Source organism: Aphidius gifuensis, linkage group LG5 (assembly GCF_014905175.1).
Source record: "Aphidius gifuensis isolate YNYX2018 linkage group LG5, ASM1490517v1, whole genome shotgun sequence".
NCBI classification, from domain to species: domain Eukaryota; kingdom Metazoa; phylum Arthropoda; class Insecta; order Hymenoptera; family Braconidae; genus Aphidius; species Aphidius gifuensis.
This window is the reverse complement of record NC_057792.1, coordinates 7,628,201-7,652,940: the sequence shown is the minus strand read 5'-3', so window position 1 is coordinate 7,652,940 and position 24,740 is coordinate 7,628,201. Positions and strand designations below refer to the sequence as shown.

Below are 24,740 nucleotides of genomic sequence, written 5' to 3'. Positions count from 1 at the left end.
ACGTGGTATGTGGTTTCATTAAATCATCAATTATTCACGGCTTTATTCATTGTACTAATATTTTAAAAATTGAAAAAAAAAGAAAAAAAAAATTGATGAATTATTATCTAAACTTTGGGATTAATTGTTTCTTTGATTTTCAACAAATTTTTTGATTTAAATATTTGCAAATTTTACTTGATAACAAATCATTTTGTAATATAGAAAAAAAAAAAATTTATCAGGAAGAAAATAAGTTGAAAGTTTTTCCAAATGTTAATTTTTTTTTTTTTGAATTAAAGGTTTTCATTCAGTTATTAAAAAACAAAAAAAAAACTGAAATTAAATATTAAATTTATCATCGAAATGATATAATCCCAAATTATTACGATATTTGTAAAAAAAAATTATTAAATAAATATTAATAAATATTAGTAATCATGATAAAATGTAATTAAAAATTAGATACTGATTGATAAGTTTTAATCTTGTCTATGTGTGTCGATTTTTTAAAATTGAAATTATTAGATTTTGTATTCATTATTATTACAATCGGTCATTTTTAATCAATCTCTTAGTGCAATGAAAAAAATATTTAATAAAAATATAAGTCAAAAAAAAAAGTACGACTCTTGTTCGATGAATTCATCAATAGAATTTTGAAAAATTTAGTTCCTCAGTCAAAATTTATCTTTTACAAAAACTATCATGCACGTGGCATTCTCTTTCTCAAGAAAAAATGTCGTGAGAAAGTTGAATTTGCAATTTAATAAACATATAACAAGTCTGAATAAAATATTAGCTTTTCGTCTTTGTCTTTGTCTTTGTAGAAAAAAAATCTTTCCGTTATCAAAAACATTATTCTGGAAACAAAAATGAAAAAAAAAAAAAAAATTATTCTATTGGTAAAAAAAAACAATAAAGACTAAATATTAAAAATAATAATGATGCAATGGTATAGATTTGAAAAAAAAAATTTGAAAATTGGAAAAAAAAAAAATTAAAAACTGTATTGACGAAAAAAATAAAAAAAATATATATAAATATATATTTAATAATGTGTGATCGAAAAAGAAAAAAAAAATTGTAATTATAAACGATGTATTGATCATTGAATTAAAAAAGTAGAAAAAGTAATAATATAGTTTATTATTAATTAATAACCTTAACTAGCACCTGAAAAAAAAATTTTATAATATTTAATATTTTTATTTTTAAATATATGAATTAAATAAATTAAATCCAAATACTTCCTATCTCCATCAAAACAGTTAAATAAAATGTGTTTTTAATTTTTAAATATATTCAATTTTATAAAATAAAATTATCAATTATACTTCAAAAAAAATTTACTTAAATTAAAGTCTTCATAAAATTCAAAATAATTTTACAAAGCTTAATTTTATTTTATACATAATAAATTGACACTTCCTGTTTAACTAAAAATTGCATGCCAAAAAAGAAAAAAAAAAAAATTTTAATTCGCATGTATGAAAAATTGATCCGTCGGAAATCATGTCATTTAAGTAAGACGAGTTTAAAAAAAAAAAAAATATAACAAGATGTAATGGAATTATTTGAAATGCTGATTAATGATATCCAAAATAAATATGGATAAATTGTCATGTGGGTGAAATCATTGTTGAATTAAAAAAAAAAAATCATGTAGATATTTTAACTCGCAAAAAAAAAAAAAAAAAAAATATGAAAAATTTTTCTTTCATTAATAATTTAAATGACTAAATTTGCAAAATTAAATTTTAATTAAATATTTCTATTTGAGTATACTTTTTATGTTTTAAATGAATAAATAAAAAAAAATTAAATAAATATAAAAAATTAGTTATAGATATTAGTTATTCTGAGGTTGCCGCCAATATTGTGCAACAATCTTCTGAACTGTTTTTTACAATTTGCCGCCGTTGTAAAATCAATTCTGCAAAACGAGCACACGACCTTCGCAATTCACCAAGATACAAATTCTCTTGAATTCTCTCTGAATGTTAATCTTTAAAAATATAAAATAATCAAACTTATATTATCGTTATACGATTGAAAAAGAAGAGAAAATACTAATTGCTACACGGAGAGAAATCCGCACCAAATATTACTGTAGTGGTATCGTAAAAATCATAGCTGACGTCATTAAAGCAACTAATTCCCACTTATTATGAATTATTGTATATTTCATCAATTTTTACTGTAGTCTACCGGAATTTTTGGAAGTCTCGAGTTAATGGTATACTTTATGCAGAAATTACTGTAGTGTACAGCAGGTTTTTCCCCAGATGACACGAATATTTATTGAAATCAGTGTGTTCCTAACCTCTTCTAAAAGTTTATTGTTTTTTTTATTCATGAATTTAAATAAAAATACGGTGAAACACATGAAAATTATAAAATGGTTTATTTTTTTAAAATTAATAAACACATTACATTTTTATTCTGATGTTTAAATAATAAGGTTTTATTTAATTTTTTGTGACGTTTTTTTGTTTTGTTTAGATTAAAATTACTGTAGTGTAGTAGGAAATTCTAGTCGATCCTGGTGGCCTCCCCACGCAACTTCTCAATTTCCAGTAGACTACAGTAAAATTTGTTTGATACTCTACAGCATTATTTGCTGCGGATTTCTCTCCGTGTATAAATGACTCAGTTCCGCATGAAAAACTTGATAAGAATCCACACAATTTGTGTGCTATAAGATCCATCATTTAATTTGTATACTTTTATTTATTTAAATATCACGCAACTTAAAGTAATGGAAACTAAAAAAATATTAAACCATAATAACAATGATTTTTTTGTTTATAAATCATTATTTTCTGCGTGCACATAAAGACACCTGCGTCACTCTGCTTATGTTGCTGTTATTTTATTTATTCATTTTTTTTTTTTTTGTGCCATCTGTAAACTAAAAACAAAAAAGAATATAATATATAAATTTTTCTTTTTTGTAATTGGAAAAAAAAAATAAAAATAATTGGAAATTTTACGAGTACGGCGGTGTAGCTTTGAAACAAGTAATTTATATCTGTATAGAAACTAGAAATAGGAATATATTTTTGCCGCCTTCGATTTGTCTTAATTGACAATTGAACGTTTAAATATAACAACACTATAAATTTATCTAGACATTTATTTAACTATGTTCAAGGTCACGCAGCTTGAGTCATAAATTAATTATTCAAAAAAAATAAATCATATTTTAGTTACATGCAATTTTTTATATGGTTCTACTATTTTGCTATGCTATATTGCCGCCTTAATAAAAATATTTTAAAAAACAGAGATTATACTTTTACAAAGATTATTATCAAGGGATATAATTTGAAGATTTTCCAAAATAAGAATCAATAATTAGTATTAGAAATGTTTTATATTTTCCTGCAATTTACATGTTGCCAAAAAAAAAAAAAGTGATTAAAGATAGAATTATATGAAAATTTTTAAGATTGAATACAATACAATTTTTTCAATCAAGATCACACTTTCCATCCAGATTCTTGGAAAGTTGAAGAATCGATATCTTTTTATTTTATTCTCATATATACACACAAGACAAATTTTTTTTATTATATTACTTTTATTTTTGTCTGTATACTTACTTCGTTTCATATCCCCACAGACTTAGATCTTACAAACTCAACAGTACATACACTCACCAGCAAGATTCCTTTTAGTAATGTTCGCGACGCCATGTCGAATTTACCACATACTTATTTATCATAATTTTTGAAAAAGATTTATCCAAGTTATATCAATAAATATATTATAAACGTAAATATAATTTAAAACTATTATGTTTAAAAACTTTAGGATAGATAATAAAGTGATTTATAAATTTTGTTTTTTAAATTGTGTCGAATATTGTAATTTAAAAAAAAAAAGTTTAAATAATAATTCAAATTAATAAAAATATTCAACGATGAAATGAGGACTACAATTGCAACAAGGGAATCCCGACCTTTTCGGCGAAGTATCACTGATCCGGAAGTCGGAAGTCGTGATCCCTTAGATAACAGAGAACATTTTGTAAGTTAATTAAAACCTTTTTTTATGAATATAGTAAATTTAATTTTAAATATAAATAATAATCAAAATGGCGGAGGTCGTTGGACTTTAAATCTATTTTTAATTTTTGATATTTTTGTTAATATTATTTTTTATATTTTCCTTTTTTCTTTTATTTTATTTTTTATTGCAGCTTTATTTGTAAGTAAATTGAAAAAAATTGTGCGATATATTATTGGGTTATTTAAGAAAATAATAAAATTAAAAAAAAATACTGTTTGAGTGGCATGCTCTAGAGCTTTGGATATAAATATATCATTGCATTTTCTTATCGTTTTAAAATAACCCAAAGATGCATTATTTTTAAGTGTTCATTTTTTATAAATTAAATAGTCAATATTTATTTTAATGATAAAATAATAATGTTTTTATTTTTGTATAAATATTATATTTATATTTCATAACATGTTGAATAAATTATATAATTTAATATTAAATAATATATAAAAGCTAGTTTTTTATATTACAATAAAATATAAAAAATATTTTTTATTAATTAAATTAAAAAAAATATTTATATATTTATTTTTTAGTTTAAATATTATATCTATATAAATTTTTTACAATCATTTTTTTTATATTTTATAAAAAAAATATAATTTATATCATCATCAATCAATTCAAGGCTATTTTTAAAATTTCTAAAAAGTCTGAATTAATTAATAATGAGTTTTGCAAAAAAGTTTATTTGCTAAATGACAAAAAAAAATCATCATTATTCTAATTGCTCTTTGTGTGTTGCTAAGATTTTTTATGTTTGCTCACTTTATGTTTAAATTTTTTAAAAAATTGTATAATAAATAGAACGAAGAGCAAGTGGGTCGTCGATATGAATGGAAAACCGGCTTAAATATGAAGTATATAAAAAGTCAAAGCCATAATATAAAATATATGATATATACATTTATAATTTTTTATTTCATTTAATTTCTATGCGTATATATACACGCATGATTTTTAACACAATGATAATGTGTGTATATGAAAAACGTGGGCGACCGGATGCGATCTTTTTTGCTTTTTAAAAACCGGTCTTTAAGTTTATAACGATATATCGGTTTTTGTTCTTTATCATGACCGATGAATTATCGACACCTATTGCACTTGGTTCAATTCGATATGTAAGTCTACTTTTACTTTGATTTTTTTTTTTATTATTCTATTTATTTATTTTTAATATTATATTTCCTTTTCATTCATGATTTTTTGTTTCAAAGCGACACTTGGTCAACCTTTCAAGTGTCAGTGTCCTGTAAATTTTTTTTTTTTCACTTTAACTAATTACCCTTATTTATTCATTCGTACTTTGATCACGCTTTTTCATTTTAATATTTCAAGAATTATGCAGTTTTTTTTTTTTCTTTATAAACTTTGAAACGTTTTTTTTCTTTTGTTAAATTTTTTTTTTTGTGGAGGTTCTATTTTCAGGGTAACTAAAAAAACATGAAAATAGAAGTTGACCTGCGCCCCGACGTCTATGCTATTTTGAGGACGCATTTTATTTATTTATTTTTTTTTTTTAGAATAAAAGAAAAAAAAAAAAAAAAAAAGAAAAACACATCTTGTTTCTTTTTGTATTATTATTTATATTTATTTAAATGAAAAATTATATTTTTAATAATTTAATTATCATTTTAAATAATCTTAAAAATTTATTTCAAAAGATTTTTATAACTCTTAATTTTTTATTGCATTTAATATGATAGTCATTTATTCGCCTACACAATTTTTGAAATTGATAAGTGGCATTATTCTTAAGCAAATAAAACATTTATTAATTATTTATTTGAACATTGTGTGCGTGTGGCAATTTTATGTAGTTATATTTTCAAATAGACAATAGATATAATACCTGAGGTGTCTTTCCAGATTTAGTATTTCGCCCACTGAGTAAAGTTTATTGTTACAATTTAAATAAATATTCCATTTAATAAAAATAGTATTGAATAGGACTCTGTAATTACTCCGCTACAAAATTATCCAGATCTGATAAGGCTCGAGCATTATCCAGAGTCATATTTTCATAAATACACAGCTGATAATAAAATTTAAGAAAAAGGTTTACAATTTTTTTCATTTTCAAGATTAAAATAGTAATAAATTTTTCTTATGAATTAAAAAAAAATACTTGAAACATTGTGGAAAACTGTATAGGGATTTTTTTTTAATTTTATAACTTTGTGAATTTTAATAGATTTAAATATCACACTTTGATTTCATAATGAAAGGTAAACGAGTCATCAATCATCATCAGTTAAACACTCATAATCCACATATGTTATTTTCTTTTAATATTTTATTATTTTATTCATTTTATTATAAACTTATGTCTGAGTTTAATTTTTTTTTTTTTTTACAAAAGCCTGATATCCATGACCGTATTTATGCCATCAGCCATCATCAAAATAGATAAATCTTTTTATATATTTTTCTACTTATATTCGCAACTACATTTTAATTGTTTTAATGAATATTTTCATTTTATAATTTATCAAAATCTCTATGTCTTGTCTGGAAAATTAAATCTATATGACCGCAAGATATTTTGTATTTTTATTTTTATAATTGTCTGCAGGAAAAAAAAAAAAAAATCTAGTCATTTGACTTCAGGTTTTAATCGTAATTCACTTATACTTGACAAGTCAAATCCTTTTTAGAATTGAATATCAGAAATGGTTTTTTTTTTTAATTTTTAATTTTTCAGATGAATATAAGAGATGTATGTATATAGTTTTCAAAGTAAATTATTATCACTTACCAGGTGGGCGGACCGGGATCTCAGTGTTTTATTGAGGCGCCTGAAATCTCACTCTCTGATTAATCTTAAATTTATTTTACTTCAAAGTTAATTTCTATTTAAACATGCCATATAAGCATTTGAAAAGGGTTGTATGTTTTGAGAGTATTTATATAAATAATATATATTAATTTCTTTATAGATTCAAGTAGAAGAATATGTATTTTTTTTTTGTCATGAGCCTTGAATTTCACCTTTTTTTAACATGTAAGAGTAATAATAATTTCATTAATATTATTATTTCAAATTTATATTAAAACAATGTATCGATGACGGTTATTTATTATGAAATTAATATTATAATTATGAAAAGTGTGACTGGATTAAAAACAGGCGTATCTAGACAGCTACCTCATAGATATGTGTGCATCTTTTAGGCTTTAATGAGGATTGATTTATTTTTAATAAATAAATTTAAGGGTTTAAATAAAAAAAAAAAAAGGTTCTATATTTCAAAGATACCTGCAACATCCCCTGCAGGTTCAACGGCCAGTTCCTTAACACGTATACTGTTTAAATAATTAGGCCGGTTTTATCACTAGCTTTTTTTTTTTCTTGACATTTGCTTTGTTTATTGTTATTTTTATTTTTTTTTTTATACGTATTGTATATACTGAAGTGAACCGTGATATATAAATAACATGCATTTACGTCCTGAGTTTCAAATTTGCTGATCTTAGCATCATGAAAAAATTAATGTAAAATGAATGAGGAAAAATATGTGCGACATCGTGATAATTTTGACCTACTTTTATCAAATTTTTATGATTAAAAAAAATGCAAGAAATATTCAACAAACTTTAATTCATATATATATTGAAATAAAAAATTATGATGTTTTTTTTTAAATAAAGATAAAAAAATATAGTATAATATAATAAATTAAATTAAATATATACTATTGAAATTTATAAAAACAAAAAAAAAGGTTTTTTAAAAAGTCCGCTAAAAGCAGACGAATATTTCTATACTGCGAGTTTAAAATTCTACTGCAAAAATTGCCAACCAGTTTAATTTAATAAGGATAACAATAAAAATATAAATAATAATAAAGTTTAATATAAAAATGGTGATAAACTATAATAATGAATAATGATAATCTTGATTATTGTCTTGTATTTTTAACTTTTTATTATTTTACGACTGTGTTCTTAATTCGGAAGTTTCTGTCTAGTGTAATAATTAGCAAAAAACCATCCAATCAACTGTCTAGTTTATTTAATCTATCATGATCTTCTGTCATATTTACAATTGTAATAGACTCGAAGTGTCAACTACTGTATATTTTATAATTTCCTTGTCCAATTATTATTTATCACGAGTTTATAAATAAAAATATAAATTAATATTAGTTTTTTTTTTTAATATTTACTTTCAAAAATAATAAGAATTAAATTTAACTTTATATATGTATTATTAGAATTTATAAAAATAAAAATTTAGCATTGTTCCAGCTTTATATATGAAATATTTCTTACGCAATTTTTTTTGAATAATAAAGTAAAACGTGATGAAAAAAAAATCATAAAAGAGGCATCAATCACTTTGTGTTACATTCCATCGTTGTCCTTTGTCTTTTTATATATAATTTTTAATAATTTATTATTATTATTATTTTGATTATTAATCAAGCTTTTTTTGCACGGGTCGTGAATGAGACCTCGGCCGAAATCACAGTATAAAAATAATTATTCATTTTACATTTGTAATATTTTAATCCCACGTATAAAATTTCCTAGAAAAAATAAAAATAAACAATCAATTTCAATATGTTAAAAAATAAAAACAATATTTTTATTTTCAAATGAGATTAATTTTTTGTTTTTTTTTTCAATTAATAATGTAGCTGTTATTATATTTTTTTTACCTGTAATTAAAGTAAACAAAATTCCATCTAAATTTTAGTTTTTTTTCAATTTATTATATGAAAAAAAATAATTTAAATCATATATTTATCTAGCCACTTGAAAATTGTACTAAAAATAAATAAAATCAATTAATAGAATGTTAAAAAAATAGAAAAAATTCTAGAATTTTTAAAATTAATTATTATCAAGTTTGAATATATTTATTTATCTTTAATAATCATAGAAAAAATTCGAGGAATAAAGAGATATGAATTCAGTGTGTTTGAACAGTTTAGAAGGTCGAAAGTTTCGACTCGAAACACACATATTGTTTTGCGCATGCGTATAAAATTATTATATTTTATTGGTTTACACAAAGAAAGAGGGAGATTATAACTTATAAGTGACAGGCTTGAGCGCAGTCTCAGTGTTATTCTACAATTGCGTGTGAGTGAGCTGTCGTAATAATACCGTTAAACAAAAGAATAATATAATTTATATCAAAAAGTGTATTGTTAATGTTATTATTTTGATAATTTTAAGTTTAATGTTGTGTATTATTTTTGTAAATATATTATCAATGGGATTAAAGGGGCCTTGAGCCTTGAAAATAATAATATTGTCAACGTCAATATTCAAGACAAGAAGTGTGACGTCAAAATTAAAATACAAGGAATTTTATTATTTTTATTTTTGGTTATCACGGTGCAATGGTTATCAACAAAAGCATTATAATGTCGTCGTGCGATCCAACACTACGAAGAAAATTTTCATCTAATAATAATCATTCAAAGGTAAACAGAAAAAAAAAAATAACTGTTACGTTAAAAACAAATTTTTAAAATACTCCAATATAAAGATAGAAATTATTTTTAGTTTACTGTGTTGTTATTTTTATAAATATTATTAATTGTTATGCTCATGACAATTATAAAAAAAAAAAATATAATTTATGTCTCTGACATTTATATATCGTTGCTTGAAAAAAAAAATATTATAAATATATTTTTTTAAACATTTAAAAAAACGTCATAAATATATTGATAAAAAGAAATTTAAAAAACTTTTTTTTTTATGTCAAAAATTTAATCTATGTCATTATTTATACAAACTAAAAATAAAAAAATCAACAACCATTGTTGATTACTCATTAAAAAATGTTGGAGGAATAAAATAAGTTGATTATATTGAAAATGAAAAAAATTTACTTACTTGTTTACTGACATTTACAATTGAGGCAAGTAAACTCGTTATAATCACATCTTATGATCCTGTTTTTATCCAATAATAAATTTTTTATTTTGTTCCAACACTTGACAGTACATTCACATATTCTTTAAAAATGTATCGATAATATTTATACATGTTAACTAAAACTTGATAGCATTCACGCTTCAAAGCCAATTAGAAAATATGTTTTTTTTTTTTTTAAACAAAACTGAAATAAAAAATATATAACATGTGTTTTGCAGTTGCTATTTTACAATAATCAAATTGTTTATTAAAAAAATTAAAATTAATAATAATGTAGTATTACTATAACATCTATTGAGTTATTGTAAATTATTTTATTATATTTTTATTAATTATCTTTATTTTTATGCACTTTCATCCCAAAATCAAAATAATTCCAATTATTATTATCATCCACATGTTTATATTTTAAAAACATATTTTTTTTTCTATATATTATTAGTCTTGTTACACTCTTAATAAATCATGACAATTTTTAATAATTATATTATTTTTATATTTTAATTTTATATAAATTTAAAAAACTAAAATTATTTTTTTTAAATTTGTAAATAGAAAATTATCAATTATTTATTAATTAATTGATAATAAAATATTAAATAATAATTTTAAACTTACTGGTATATTTATTATAAATTTTCTTATATTTCTAGAATTTAATTTCAATGTGTTTTCAACACATATCGTACACGAAAATATATACGAACCAGAAAGCCCCAGTCTATTTATAAATATATAAAACCCATTAGACCTAGATTTTCGAGTACTTTTTCAACTTATCAAACGATAAGGGGTTAACATAAAATTCCTTGGTTAATTTATGTCTAAAATTATTTATAGATTTATATATCTTGTATTGAGAATTTTTGAATTATTATTATTAATAATAAAAATAATAATGATTGAGACCAATTTTTTTAATGAAGAATTTGTTATATTTGTAGATATCAAATTTTAATAATATAAATATACTATTTAGTTATTAAATTTACAATTGAATGCGTGATACTAATAAGGAAAGAAACTTGATATACTTTGTGAGCGTCAAGATATATTACTGCCATCATCGAGTTATTGCATCCGGACCCTTAATTGTCACACGAGTCAAAGAAGACTGACTTTTATTTACAACTATATATGTGTCTTGTATATTATTCATGACCCTATGCTCTCAAAATAATTGAGAGCAATTCATCACCGGAAACTCTTCAATTCATTATCACCATTGTTCGTTACCAAAACAAAAAAAAGTAGCATATAGTGAACAAAAAAAAATTATAGTTTTAATTATATTTTTTTTTAATTTCAACTTTTATTCATTAGATAGATAATAAAGCTTAGAGAAATATAATTTTTTATTTTTTAATGAGTATTTTAAAAATATAACTATATCGAATATTTAACATCATATAACTTTTAAAAAATTTTTTTCATTTATTAAAATAATAATTTAATAAAATAAATGAATAATTATTATTATTATTTTTGGAATCTGAATTCCATTCACAATTAGCACATCCAGAGAGAAAGCTAGTGTTTTATATCCTTAAATTTTCGAGAAATCATTTCAAGGTACTTGATATACTATTTATTATAAAGAAATTATAAAAATGTATACTATAAAAAGCTAATTAATAAATTAATAAGTATTCATTTCTTTATACAAGTTTTTTTAACTTGAAGGCTTGTGTATTAAATTAAAACAAAGAAAATGTAAAACATATTACTCAAAATTAAACTCAGAAAAAACGTTAATTTATCATTTTTGATAGTCAAAAAATTTTAAACTGTAAAATATAATGTAAAATAACTTTAAAAAGTATCGCTCAATTCAAAATTGTTTCATCTTTAATGATGAGGATAAAGGTTAAAAAGAAAAATATGTATATACCTGAATGACTCACACAAATATGTGATAAAAAGAGAGGAGATATACTCTAAACCAATCGAAAAAAAAACACAGTGAAAGAGACATCTCTACTATTTATTTAAAAAATAATTTTTCTATTATTTATTAAACATTATAACAATATTAAAAAAATATAAAATACACATGTTATTTTTACATGTTGACTCAAAACATAAATTCATAGAATAATTTGTCTGACATTTTCTTGGATCTTGTTACGTAATTGATAAGAAATTGGTCGTAGGAAGGGGGAATGAATGAAAGACCGGATGAATGAACGTGATTCACAGTAACCGGAAGTACAAGGACGTTTTATATTTTTATTTATAAAAATATTAAATAACCATATATAAAAATAAGAGTAAAAAATTTGCTAAAATCTGAAATAATAGTTTAAAATCTTTCAGTCTTTTTTAAACTGATAACTCAATATAAAAAAACAACTATGCTTAAATATGTATATAAAAAAGTATATTATTGATAATATTAGTTTTATTTTCTAATAAATTTTTTTTTATTCTGATGTCAATTGATATAAGTAGATAACAAGGTAACGATTTGATATTTTTTTTTTTTTGTTAAATCGTTTTCTTGGTACTGTATGAGTGGAAAAAAAGAAAGAACATACCGAACTTGGCAAATTAAAAAAAAAAAAAATTCTAAAATAAGATAAAAAAATACATGTCTTGGGTGATGGTTAAAATGACGATGAGAAGGAGAATGTTGGAGCGTGTCGAGACACACGAGGAATGAGTCACGCACTCATCGGATGACGAAGAGACGCCAGTGATTTTAAACTCTGATTTTTTTATTTTTCATATTGTTTTTATTTATCTTCTTGATGTTGAGATAGGAACAAGAGTTATCATATTTCATAATATAGTAACGATATACATATATATCATTCATGCAAAAATTGAATAATTAAAATTGAAAAAAAAAAAAAAAAATTATTATGCATATGATAAAAACAAGTTTTTATTCAAAAATAATTTAAAAGTTCACATAAAATAAAATTTATGTTGATGTAATGTGCAAAATGATGAGATGATTGATGAAAAAAAAATTAAAAATTCATTATGAGATAAGTTTGTCGGTGAATTAAAATAGCTATAGGTGAATTAAATTTCGACAAACTTCATTTTTGACTCCTCATGTTTTTTGATGTTTGAGAAATGATTTTTATTATGTACACACACCTGTACGAGTTTTCTTCATATAACGACTGTTCATATAGTTTACTCACGATGAATCATGCATCGGGTATACCTTCATAAGAATTAAAACGGTGTGGTCACAGCTGATTTCACAACAGTCATACAAAGTTTCTCGAGTCAAACAGACTCAATTGTTTTTCTTTTCTCTGTATATTTTGATAAATAAATAAATACATATTAATTATTATAATTTATTAATAATCGTACTTTTCGTGACACGTAATTTTGGAAGAAGAAATGTGAATATTATAATTTGCACGTGAAAAACATAACAAAACAAAATTAAAATAATTATCTGTATATTAATTTTAATTAATTATTATACCATTGAAAATTGTTTTAAAATTAAATATTAATGAATGGATGTGCAAAAGAATAATTTTGTAAACAGACGTGTTTACGATCTGGAAAAAAACTTTGAATCTGTAAGTTTTTATTTTTTTATTTATTTTTATCAATGCTCTCCCATGTAAATTAAATTTTTATCATTAAAAAAATTAACCATTTCCTATAAAAATACGTATAAAACGACAGATATAAACAGTGAGTAATATTGTAATTTTGTTTGATTGTAAAAAAAATAAAAAAATTGGAATTTCTGTACGTCAGAAAAAATGTATTTCGTTGGTATTGAAACGGTCGATGATACTCGTCTTCCATTCTCTTTTGTTGCATACCAGCCAAACAACATTCCAGTTTCGTTTCTTGATCAAAAAACCAATGCGTTCATTTTCATTTACTTACCTCGTTTTTTTTATATTCCGTCCAAAAAAACTGTCATTATTTTTAAATATCTATAAAAGTCCAAATTTCAAAATTTATACATTTTTAAAAATTTATTTGGTAACAATTAAAAATTAATATAAAAAGAAAGCTTAATTACAATTTTTGGATACATTTTAAAATCAATAAAAGTGCATTAAAATTTAATAAAAAAAAAAAAAGATTTATGGACTTTAAGGTTGAAAGTTAAATGAATTTCCCGTTATTGAATTTTTGGTCGCAAATAAAAGCCAGAATAAATATCTATTTTGCTGAATTTCGTGCTAGTTTTTTTTTTTAGATAATTAATATCAAAGTTAACACACAGGGATAAAGACGGAACACATATTTACGCTTGTAGTTAAAAAAATTTTTATTAAATATTGCTGAATTTACTATCTGTTTCTACTTGCGGTTTGACGCTGTGATTTACTTTCAACAAAACTTTTTTTTTACAAAATGTTAGCACTAATTAATTCATTTTTTTATTTTTATTATATATCGAATACCGGAACTATGACGTATTTAAACATACACACACACACACAATTTTACGAGATCAGTATTATTATTACCTTGCGTAACTAAACTTGCGTATTTTACCGCCACGTGTGTTAAAGCGCGGACATCGTATGTTCACTTGAATAATGTATGTAGAATAGAACGACTGTACGCTCCTACATGTATTTGTATATTCAGTCGCGCCTTGTTATTTTGCCGTTGGCGATACGTAAATTTATTCTTATCAAATTCTTAATAATTTTCACAGATAAAAAAAAACTCTGTCTCTTTTTTTTTATCTTCTTATCGTGCTTGTAAATTCTTTGGTCTAATAAAAATTACAGTTGATAATATTTTAAATAATAAAAAAAAAAAAAAAAACATTAAATAAATAAATAAACGAATAATGTTATATTGCAATAAAAATATATAAACAAGTATTTATCCTTGACAACATCTTTATCATTTAAAAAACTTTATAAAATTTTTTTTTTAATATAAAAAAAAAAGTTATCAATTATATTAGATGAATAAATCCTGAGTAAGGGCCACGCATCGAAAATTGTGTCAAGGTTGTGTGCCTGTTGCTACATTGTTTTTTAAATATAATTAATTTTTTTTATTTTATACTAATTAAAGTAATAATTACAAAGAAATTTTTGCATATATGGATAGTTTTTTTATATAAAAAATATAAAGTATTAAAATTTAATATTAAATTTATTTTTTCTACTTTTTTTTGTGTGAAATTTTGTTTGCATACGTTATCGGTGCTATGTCGGTTTTTATTTTGAAGGAGATCTGAGTATTATTTATGATCAAAAAGTGCGTGTGTTTGTGAGTGTTTGGTTTTATATATTATGGATCTGGGGACATAACGTTTGTGTTTAAAAAATGTTCATTGTCCTGGCTGATTATATTTTTTTAAAAATAAAAGTTATATATTACTGTTAAAATGTTTCTTGCATGAAAAGCAACAAATAGAAGGGAATTTAAATCTAAAATATAAAAGAAAAAAAAAAAATTGTGTACATATTATTTCTTTATTTTTGCGTGGGTCGAATGGTTATGACATCGAGACGTCGAGACGATTTGTGGAGGCGTCAACAGATTGTAATTTCAATGTGAGTTTCTGGGATTTTTTATAACTTTTTTTTAAAAATCCTTTGCTTCTTTGTCATTTTTATATATGTTAAATAAATATCCGGTAAATATTTTGTGTTTTATGATTTATCGATAGAATTTTAATACAGTAGAAATTTTTAAAATAAAACTTTCGAGAAGCCAATTGACTGCTAGGCCACTTAGTATAGTTCTCGTCATTTTTTGGTGAGTTGACTTCTAAAATGACACGGGGAATCAATGGAAATTAAAGGGAATCAAAGAAGTTGTTATTGAAATTGTTATAGTTAGTTGGAACAGGCGAAAAAGACTGCAGTTTCCTATCGGTTTCGAAATGGAACTGTATCGATTTTGTGCTCAGCCCAATGTGTGATCAAAATTCAAACATGCCATATTTATTTGTAAACTTTAAAGAAGTCAATTGTTAACTTTTGTTGTTACTTTTGACTATTAATTATCGAAATTTATCTCACAAATAAGTCCTCATTTCAACCGACTCGATATAAAAAAAAATCAGTTAAAAAAAAAGGTCCATCTATATACATGTAAAGTCTGCAGACTTTATAATCGTAAAAACGGATTATAAATTTGTAATTTTTATTCCTTTGGCTACTATATTATTTTTGGCTATGTTTTTTTTTTTGAACTATGTGAGTCGTGTTAGTTGGAGGCTCTTTAGGAGCCATGGTGAATCGTATAATCTCGTCACTCAATCATTCAGTGTGAATAGACCATTCGAAATTTTTTTCAATATAATTATTATTTTTCTAAATTTATAAAATACACTATCTTGTGTGGAATAAATAAAAAACATCAATTTATATAACAACAAAATTATATATGTGTAAAAATTAAAAAAAGTTGTATTTTTTTTTTTTTTTTGTTAATTTTAATTTTTTTTTTTCTTTTTTTTTTCATGGTCGAATTTTCGGGTGATTATATGCGGTAATGGAAAATTTTAAGAGTCAAGATAATTTGATGACTGGAGAATCGAGTTTTCAAAATCATCCTGAGATCACAACATCCGGACAGGTGATAACTTTTATAAAATTTTTTTGATTTTATTTGAAAAATAAAAACCATCGTCATCAACTTTATAGATTTAGATTTATTAATTTATAATCACATTAATATAAAAATTAATAAATCTTTTAAGTTATTAATAAATTTTTTTTATGTAATATTGGGAAAACATGGCTTTAAAATATTTTTCATCTATTTAATTTCGTGATTATAAGTATATCAATAGTCATTCCGCATTTTGTGACTTATTTTCTTTTTGGCAATTTTGTTACAAAGAAAAGTAACAAAAGTAAGTTGATAAATATCTTTTAGTTGTCCAAGCTAATATTAACATTATGTCTCTGTTGATGTGATTAATAATTTTTGATTATTGATCATGTATTTTTGAGTGATCAGCCACCAAATAATTTACTTACAAATCTTACAATAAAAAATAGTTATGCACCTTGTATGCTACCATGTAGTTCACCAGTTGATATATTAAATGCTTATAAAGTTGTTTCTAAGCTCTTTTTATTTTAATTTATTTCTAACTTTTCGACTGATGAAACAAAATAATTATTTATTAATCAATTTAGTTGATATTATTTTTAATTTATTTTACTTATTTTAATCACTTTTCACCACGAGTTGAGCATTTAATTTTTTTTGGAATACAAAATTTACAACAATTTTTAGTCTTGGTGATATGTTACATCACTGGTATATCAATAAAATACTGACAATGCAAATATCTCAATCAAAGTATCCCAATGAAATTTTTATGAATCCGAATGATCATGTGTTAAGTTGGCATTTAAATTGCCAATATCATTATAAATGATGACATCAAATTACTTGGACAATTTTTTAATTTATCGATCAAATTTATTTGACCTGTTAACAGCACAAATATTATAACAGCATAGCATCCTGATATTTATTGACATAGATTAATAATAAATCTATTTCATTAAATTAATTCGATAAAAAAATGACATTTATTTTGTTATAATTATTTTTCATTTGACATTTGTCGAAAAATATTTTTAATATTTTTAAATAAATTCAATTTTTTAATATAATTCTTTTTTTTTCAAATTATAAAAATAGAAAATGAATAATAATATCAAACAGAATATTAGGATTGATAATAACAATCTTAATCAAATAATTTCTATGAATTTTATTGTTTTTTTCATTTTTATTTTCTTCGATTTATAAATATTTTGTGTTTTTACATATTACATTCATAAAAAATTAATTAATAAATTTAAATATATATATTATTTTTTTAAACCTCAAAACTAAAAATAAAAATTTACGTCATAAAATTGAAATAGAAAACTAAAACTTTGTCACATTGAATTTACAAAGATTTCACGGAAATTGTGATGTTTATTAGTTGTTTTCCAACATTTTTATATTTTTAAAAGTATGCATAAATATATAAATTGTTTTTTTTTTTTTTTTAAATTGATAATTTCTCAAAAATGATTCACACTAAAAATCATTTTATTATTATTCTTAAAAACTATTTTTAAAATCCAACTATTTTTAATTTATTAAAATTATATTATAAAAAAAAAAATGAAAGCAACTAATTAAACATTGCATTAATTAATTTGAATATAAAAAAAAAAAATCTAATTTTCTCTATCTCTCGTTCTCTCTACCTTGAATAATTTCTGGCGTTTGATCAGCAAGAGTCATTGCCAAAAATTTTCTAGTTGATTCAATAACAAATTTGTGAATGTGACAAGTGATCACCCAAAGTCATCTCAGTAGTATATATATATAGTTATACGTTCTTAATGTTCTGTATAGTTACAAGTCACATGAGTCATGGTCACTAAATATATATTTAAAAAATACTGCAACTATTTATTAAAAAATAAAAAATTAGTCCCAAAGTGATTGTCTATGTTTTAATATAAAAATATACATTAAATATTTATGTATGACTAATAAGCTTAAAAATTATTTTAAACATTTTTGCACATGAGCAGATGCTGACTAACCAGAGTCAGACAAGTAGCAGTAGTAGCAGTAGGATTAGTAGCAGCAGTACAACGAGCAGCAGAGTTGCTAAGTCCTCACAGAGGATATTAACATCATCATCATCGAGTGAAATGAAAGCCAGCTCAATGAAAAACGATTTAAGTGAGTTAAAACGTGGTATATCTGAAATGAAAAATATGTCAACAAATTTCACATCAAGACTTCGAAGTAGTATGGAAAATCTTGTTGACAGGTCAGTCATATAAATAATTATTAATATTTATAGTAATAATTAGTTTTATTTTTAATGAAATGTATAAAAATACTTTTCTTTTTTGTTTCATGTTTTTTACAGAGATGGAAACGTTGATGAGGAAAATAATTATACAGAGCCATTAGTAACATTTCCCGATCCAGATACACCACCACCAGTGACTGGCACAACAGGTTTAACAGTCAACACTTCATCTCCATTAGCATCACTTAATTCACGTAATAGTCTTGATTTTCCAAAACATAGTATGAAACCAACAATAACAATGCCACAAATATCAAGTATTGGTGGATTAACAACTGGCCAAGAAACACTTAAATATGAACAAAAAAAAATGACAAGTGCATCTAAAACCAAGGTAAATTTATAAAATAAAATATATATATGTAATATAAAAAACACAAACACTGTTGATGAGTGATTGGCTGACAATTTATTGTCTTTAGATCAAGGCCAAGTTCTCGAGACCTCAATTAACACCTCTAATTTTATTTCAAGTATTAAAACTACCGGTTAAATAAATAGTATATTCACATGTGTCTACATTATTAATTTATATTTAATAATGATATTTGAATAGTATATAATTGGAAACTATCAAATTTAAAACAAAAATAATTTTATTTTTGTTATTATATTAAAAAACAAAAATAATTTAATTTTAATTTATAATAATTATTATCATAATTTTAAGGTGGTGACTGATGGTTTTAGTGCTGAAAAAGCAACAGCAAATAGTGCAGAAATGCGTGCTCTAATGACTGGTGATGTTTCCTACAAAGAACAAACAGCAGCAACAGCAGCAAGAGCTAGAGTTGAAGTAGATGGTGTTTCAGCTGAAAAAAGTGTTGCATCAGCTCGAGTAAGTATTATTATTTAAATTTAACAATTATTTCTTTCTTTAATTAATTAAACATTAAAAGAAAAAATATATATATCAATTGAAAAAAAACTTAGTACATACAAGCATTGTTGTTAAATAGTGTCTTGGTTGCGATGGGCAACCAACGCCCATTGGTTTCAATCGATAGAAAAAGTCCACCCCACTATAGTTCCTCTTGACTTTTAACCTTTTCTTTGACCAGTCCACACAATAATCTCAGTAACAATTTTAATCTTAATGAAGTTATCACAAAAATGGGTACAAAATTCACGAGAATTCCTCGTCAATTTATACCTGGTGGTTCATCAAGTCCTCAGTCATCACCAAAAATTTTAATTCAACCTGGTGAAATCATAAAAATGGTATTTTTTTTTATTTTAACAATTAAATACTTGCAATAACATTGGTAAACATATACTTAATTGTTTTTCTTTTTTTTTTTTTTTTGTTGGATTAAAATGTTTAACATAACGCGTGAATACTTTTATTGAGACAAATATGACGTGTGTTTGGTAATAAATTTAACTGAATCATATAGGTAGGGGAAAAATGCCACTACTTCACAATATTTTTGTTACATCCATATTTAAGCACTGGTGTCTAGCATAGTGTATCAGTTGGTGTTACTTTTTTTACAAAATACAATTCGTCACTTTTCTTTTTTTTTCTTTTTAATAAATGAAGTAGTAAAATAAAAAATAAAAATATGAGTGTGCCATGGACGATTCAAAGACATTTTCAACATGGTAAAAGTTTAAAAAAAAATACCCTGGTAAATAATAATGGCACGTGTGTCAATATTTTTTGATAAATTAATATCAATTAGAACAATCGGGATGAAAAATTTGTTAATTATCAAAAGCAGTTATCTCAGTCACAACTATGACTTCAATTTTTATTTATTTCAAACAAATAGATTGATTGAAATAATGCTTTAAAAAGTTAAATATTATATAAAATATATTTAAAAAAAAACTTAAAACCTTGAAAGTTATTTTTTGTCTCAAATAAAATAAAATAATGATTTATAGTTTTTTATTTAAGGTAATTAATAGTAATTAAAATTATTATAATTGTTTTTTTTTTACTTTAATTAGGAAAAAAAAATATTGAAGACTGGTGATTTGGCACATCAAGAGAGTAACAATGTGGCAGCAACAAGTATGAAACTTCAGAGTGATTCGTTTAGCACTGAAAAGGTAAGATAAAAATAAAAAAAATATGTATTTTACGTAATATTTTATCTCAAATCTTATCAATAAATAGAATAAGAATTTTGATAAATTTTATGTCAAGTCACAAACAGTAAGACGTGTTAATCAAATGATAATTCAATAGGCATTTATTACCTTTGGTCCATTTTTGTGTGATGATGATATTTTTCCAAGAAAAATTTGATGTCTTTTTTTTTTTGGCATTGATTCAACTATTTTTAAAACTAACTATTTTACATAAATCTTTGAACGTTTAGTACAAATACACGTGTTAGTTCTGGCTATTTGATTTTCAAGAAATAAAAAAAAAAAAAAAACGCTAGCATCATTTCAAGAATAAATATTTTTTTTTCAATATGCCTACTTTGTTTTTTTGTTTTTTATTTATTTATTTCGAAATCAGTGTTAGTGTGTGATTCAAACTGTTAACATCGTTGCCATTATGCGAAAGTGGAGTCTTGATTCGAAAATGGTATAAATACTATTTTTTTTTTTAATGCAAATTCGATGGAAATTTTATTTTATTTTTTCTGTGAATTTAAATTATAATTTTTTAGAGTTGATAGATAGTTCATTGACCATTTATATATATTTTTATTGATAAAATTCTTTGAAGTATCATGCAATAACAATAATTTATCTGTTTAATAATTTTTATTCTACAGACAGCAATGGCTGCTCAACAACAACGACAAACAATGACATCATCAGGAATGTATAATCATGAAAAACATACAGCAACATCATCACAATCAAGTATGACATTTGCAAAAGGTACAACATCAAAATCATCAATGATAACGGCAGCAGCAGCAGTTAATCAATTAATGAATGGTAATCGTCCTGGTGATGAAGAATTATTAAATTTATCACTTGATGATTTAGATCATTTATGTTCAAATTCAAATCCTCAAGATGTTGATAAAGCAAGAGCAAAGTATTCAAATTTTTTAGATTTATTTGTTGAACGATTAAAATCAACAGATTCAAATAATAATGGTAAAGCACCATTATTATTAAATAGAGTTAATGAAATAATAAGAAAAGCATGGGCAGTACCAACATATGGTCATGAACTTGGTTATACATTATGTAATATATTACGTACACGTGGTGGTCTTGATATGTTAATGACAAATTGTATTGCAAATGATCATGAATTACAATTTTCATCAGCAAAATTACTTGAACAATGTTTAACAACTGAAAATCGTGTACATGTTGTTGAAAATGGTTTAGAAAAAGTTGTTGAAGTTGCATGTGTTTGCACAAAAAATCAAAATTCAGATTATTCACGTGTTGGTACTGGTATACTTGAACATTTATTTAAACATTCAGAAGGTACATGTAGTGATGTTATACGTCTTGGTGGTCTTGAAGCTGTATTATTTGAATGTCGTAAAAATGATGTTGATACATTACGACATGTTGCTGGTGCACTTGCTAATTTATCATTATATGGTGGTGCTGAAAATCAAGAATTTATGATTAAAAGAAAAGTACCAGTATGGTTATTTCCATTAGCATTTCATCATGATGATAATATAAAATATTATGCATGTCTTGCTATTGCTGTATTAGTTGCAAACAAAGAAATTGAAGCTGCTGTATTAGAATCAGGTACATTGGATTTAGTTGAGCCATTTGTAACATCACATAATCCATATGAATTTGCTAAATCAAATTTAGCACATGCACATGGACAATCAAAAAATTGGCTTGAAAGATTAGTACCAGTATTAAGTTCAAAACGTGAAGAAGCTAGAAATTTAGCTGCATTTCATTTTTGTATGGAAGCTGGTATTAAAAAACAACAAGGTAATACTGAAATATTCCGTGAAATTGGTGCAATTGATGCATTAAAAAAAGTTGCTAGTTCACCAAATGCTGTTGCATCAAAATATGCTGCACAAGCATTACGTTTAATTGGTGAAGAAGTACCACATAAATTAAGTCAACAAGTACCATTATGGTCAAGTGAAGATGTACGTGAATGGGTTAAACAAATTGGTTTTGCTGAATATGCACAAAATTTTATTGATAGTCGTGTTGATGGTGATTTATTATTACAATTAACTGAATCAAATTTAAGTGAAGATATTGGTTTAACAAATGGTATTAAAAGACGTAGATTTACACGTGAATTACAAAATTTAAAAAAAATGGCTGATTATAGTAGTCGTGATACTGGTAATTTAAATACATTTTTACAACAAATTGGACAAGAATTTTCAATATATACATATAGTATGTTAAATGCTGGTGTTGATAAAGATAGTATTAGAACAATATCTGAAGATCAATTAACACAAGAATGTAGTATTACAAATTCAATACATAGATTAAGAATACTTGAAGCTATTAAAAATATATCATCAAATCAATTTAGTTCATGTATCAATGAAAGTCCAGATAAAAGTCTTGATGTATTTGTTAGTTATAGAAGATCAAATGGTTCACAATTAGCATCATTATTAAAAGTACATTTACAATTACGTGGTTTTTCAGTATTTATTGATGTTGAAAAACTTGAAGCTGGTAAATTTGATAATAATTTATTACAAAGTATAAGACAAGCTAAAAATTTTTTATTAGTATTAACACCAAAAGCATTAGATAGATGTTCAACTGATAGTGAATGTAAAGATTGGGTACATCGTGAAATTGTTGCTGCATTACAATCACAATGTAATATTATACCAATTATTGATAACTTTCAATGGCCAGAACCAGAAGAATTACCAGAAGATATGAGAGCTGTTTGTCATTTTAATGGTGTCAGATGGATTCATGATTATCAAGATGCTTGTGTTGATAAATTAGAAAGGTATATATAAATTTATTAATTTAATATTTATAACATAAATATATTAATCATTTATTTTTATTCTATTTATTTATGAAGGTTTATGAGAGGTGAATTACAACGAATAGATTTAATGAGCAATATACCAAGAAGCATAGCAACATCAAAAGATGTTACAACACCAGGTACACCAGGTAGTACAACAAATATACGACAACAACCACCAAGTTTTCAACGTATGCATAGCAATGAAAGTCGTGGTAGTGATAAAGATTCAACAAATGGACGAGATTGACTAGAAGGCCCACTAACATCAATTCCAAACAGGTCATTAATCATATTTTATATTTTTATTAACTTTAATTATTTCATTTTTATTGAATATCATTATATTTTTATTACATGCAGCACGAGCCACGAAAAAACATTTAAAGATACTGAATAAACAAGTAGTTTAAAAATAGGTCAGATAATAATGTAACTTGATATGTTTTAAAGAATTTTGTTGTTATTTTTATTGTATATATTTTTACACGTGTTGAGTGTTTATGTATTTATTTATTTTTATCAAATTCGTAATGATCATTGTCTTGAAGTATAATAAGTCGACCTTATTTTCTTTTTCATTCATTCAACAAAACAATAATTATTTGTTATGAATATTTTTGTTTTGAAATGAAATTATCATTTCATTTTTATTTTTAAATCAGTTTATGTTGTGTATATATATCATTGGCATGCAAAATGTAATTAAATGTTGTATAATTATTTTAATTTAATTTAAAAAAATATTATAATAATAAAATAACTTGAAATTTTTCAGATATAGAAAAACTTCAAGTCCTGGACGTCTAATAAACATACCATTGACAACAGGAAGAATACAATTTTATCATGGAAAATCAAGAAGAAATAGTATTGTGCCAGAAAGACCACCACGACATTCAAGTTCATCATCAAATAGATCACGTTCATTAGAAATTATTGATCAATCAGATGATAGTAATAATAAATCAATTATAGAGTCAAATGTTTTACCAATTAAAAGTCATTGTAAAAGTCTTGATAAACTTTTAACTGATGGTAAAATATGTACAG

General features: G+C 23.6%; 1 protein-coding gene across 6 annotated transcripts; it reads left to right on the top strand.

Moving 5' to 3' along the window:
- The first annotated feature begins 3,655 nt into the window (after positions 1-3,655).
- On the top strand, positions 3,656-24,568 carry LOC122857465 (NAD(+) hydrolase sarm1). Of its 6 annotated transcripts, XR_006374202.1 has the most exons (10): positions 3,656-4,014; positions 16,426-16,494; positions 18,474-18,718; positions 18,821-19,097; positions 19,434-19,601; positions 20,720-20,821; positions 21,502-23,663; positions 23,742-23,969; positions 24,051-24,106; positions 24,466-24,568. XR_006374202.1 is itself a non-coding variant. In XM_044159640.1 (9 exons), the coding sequence occupies exons 1-8, from the start codon at positions 3,913-3,915 to the stop codon at positions 23,935-23,937; spliced, it is 3,321 nt and encodes a 1,106-aa protein (XP_044015575.1). In that variant the 5' UTR covers positions 3,657-3,912; the 3' UTR covers positions 23,938-23,969; positions 24,466-24,568. The 6 variants fall into 6 exon arrangements, 5 of the variants coding, with proteins under 5 accessions (XP_044015575.1, XP_044015577.1, XP_044015578.1 ...); XM_044159640.1 differs by lacking the exon at positions 24,051-24,106 and having other exon boundaries at positions 3,657-4,014; XM_044159641.1 differs by lacking the exons at positions 3,656-4,014; positions 24,051-24,106 and adding an exon at positions 9,139-9,491.
- The last annotated feature ends 172 nt before the right edge of the window (positions 24,569-24,740 follow it).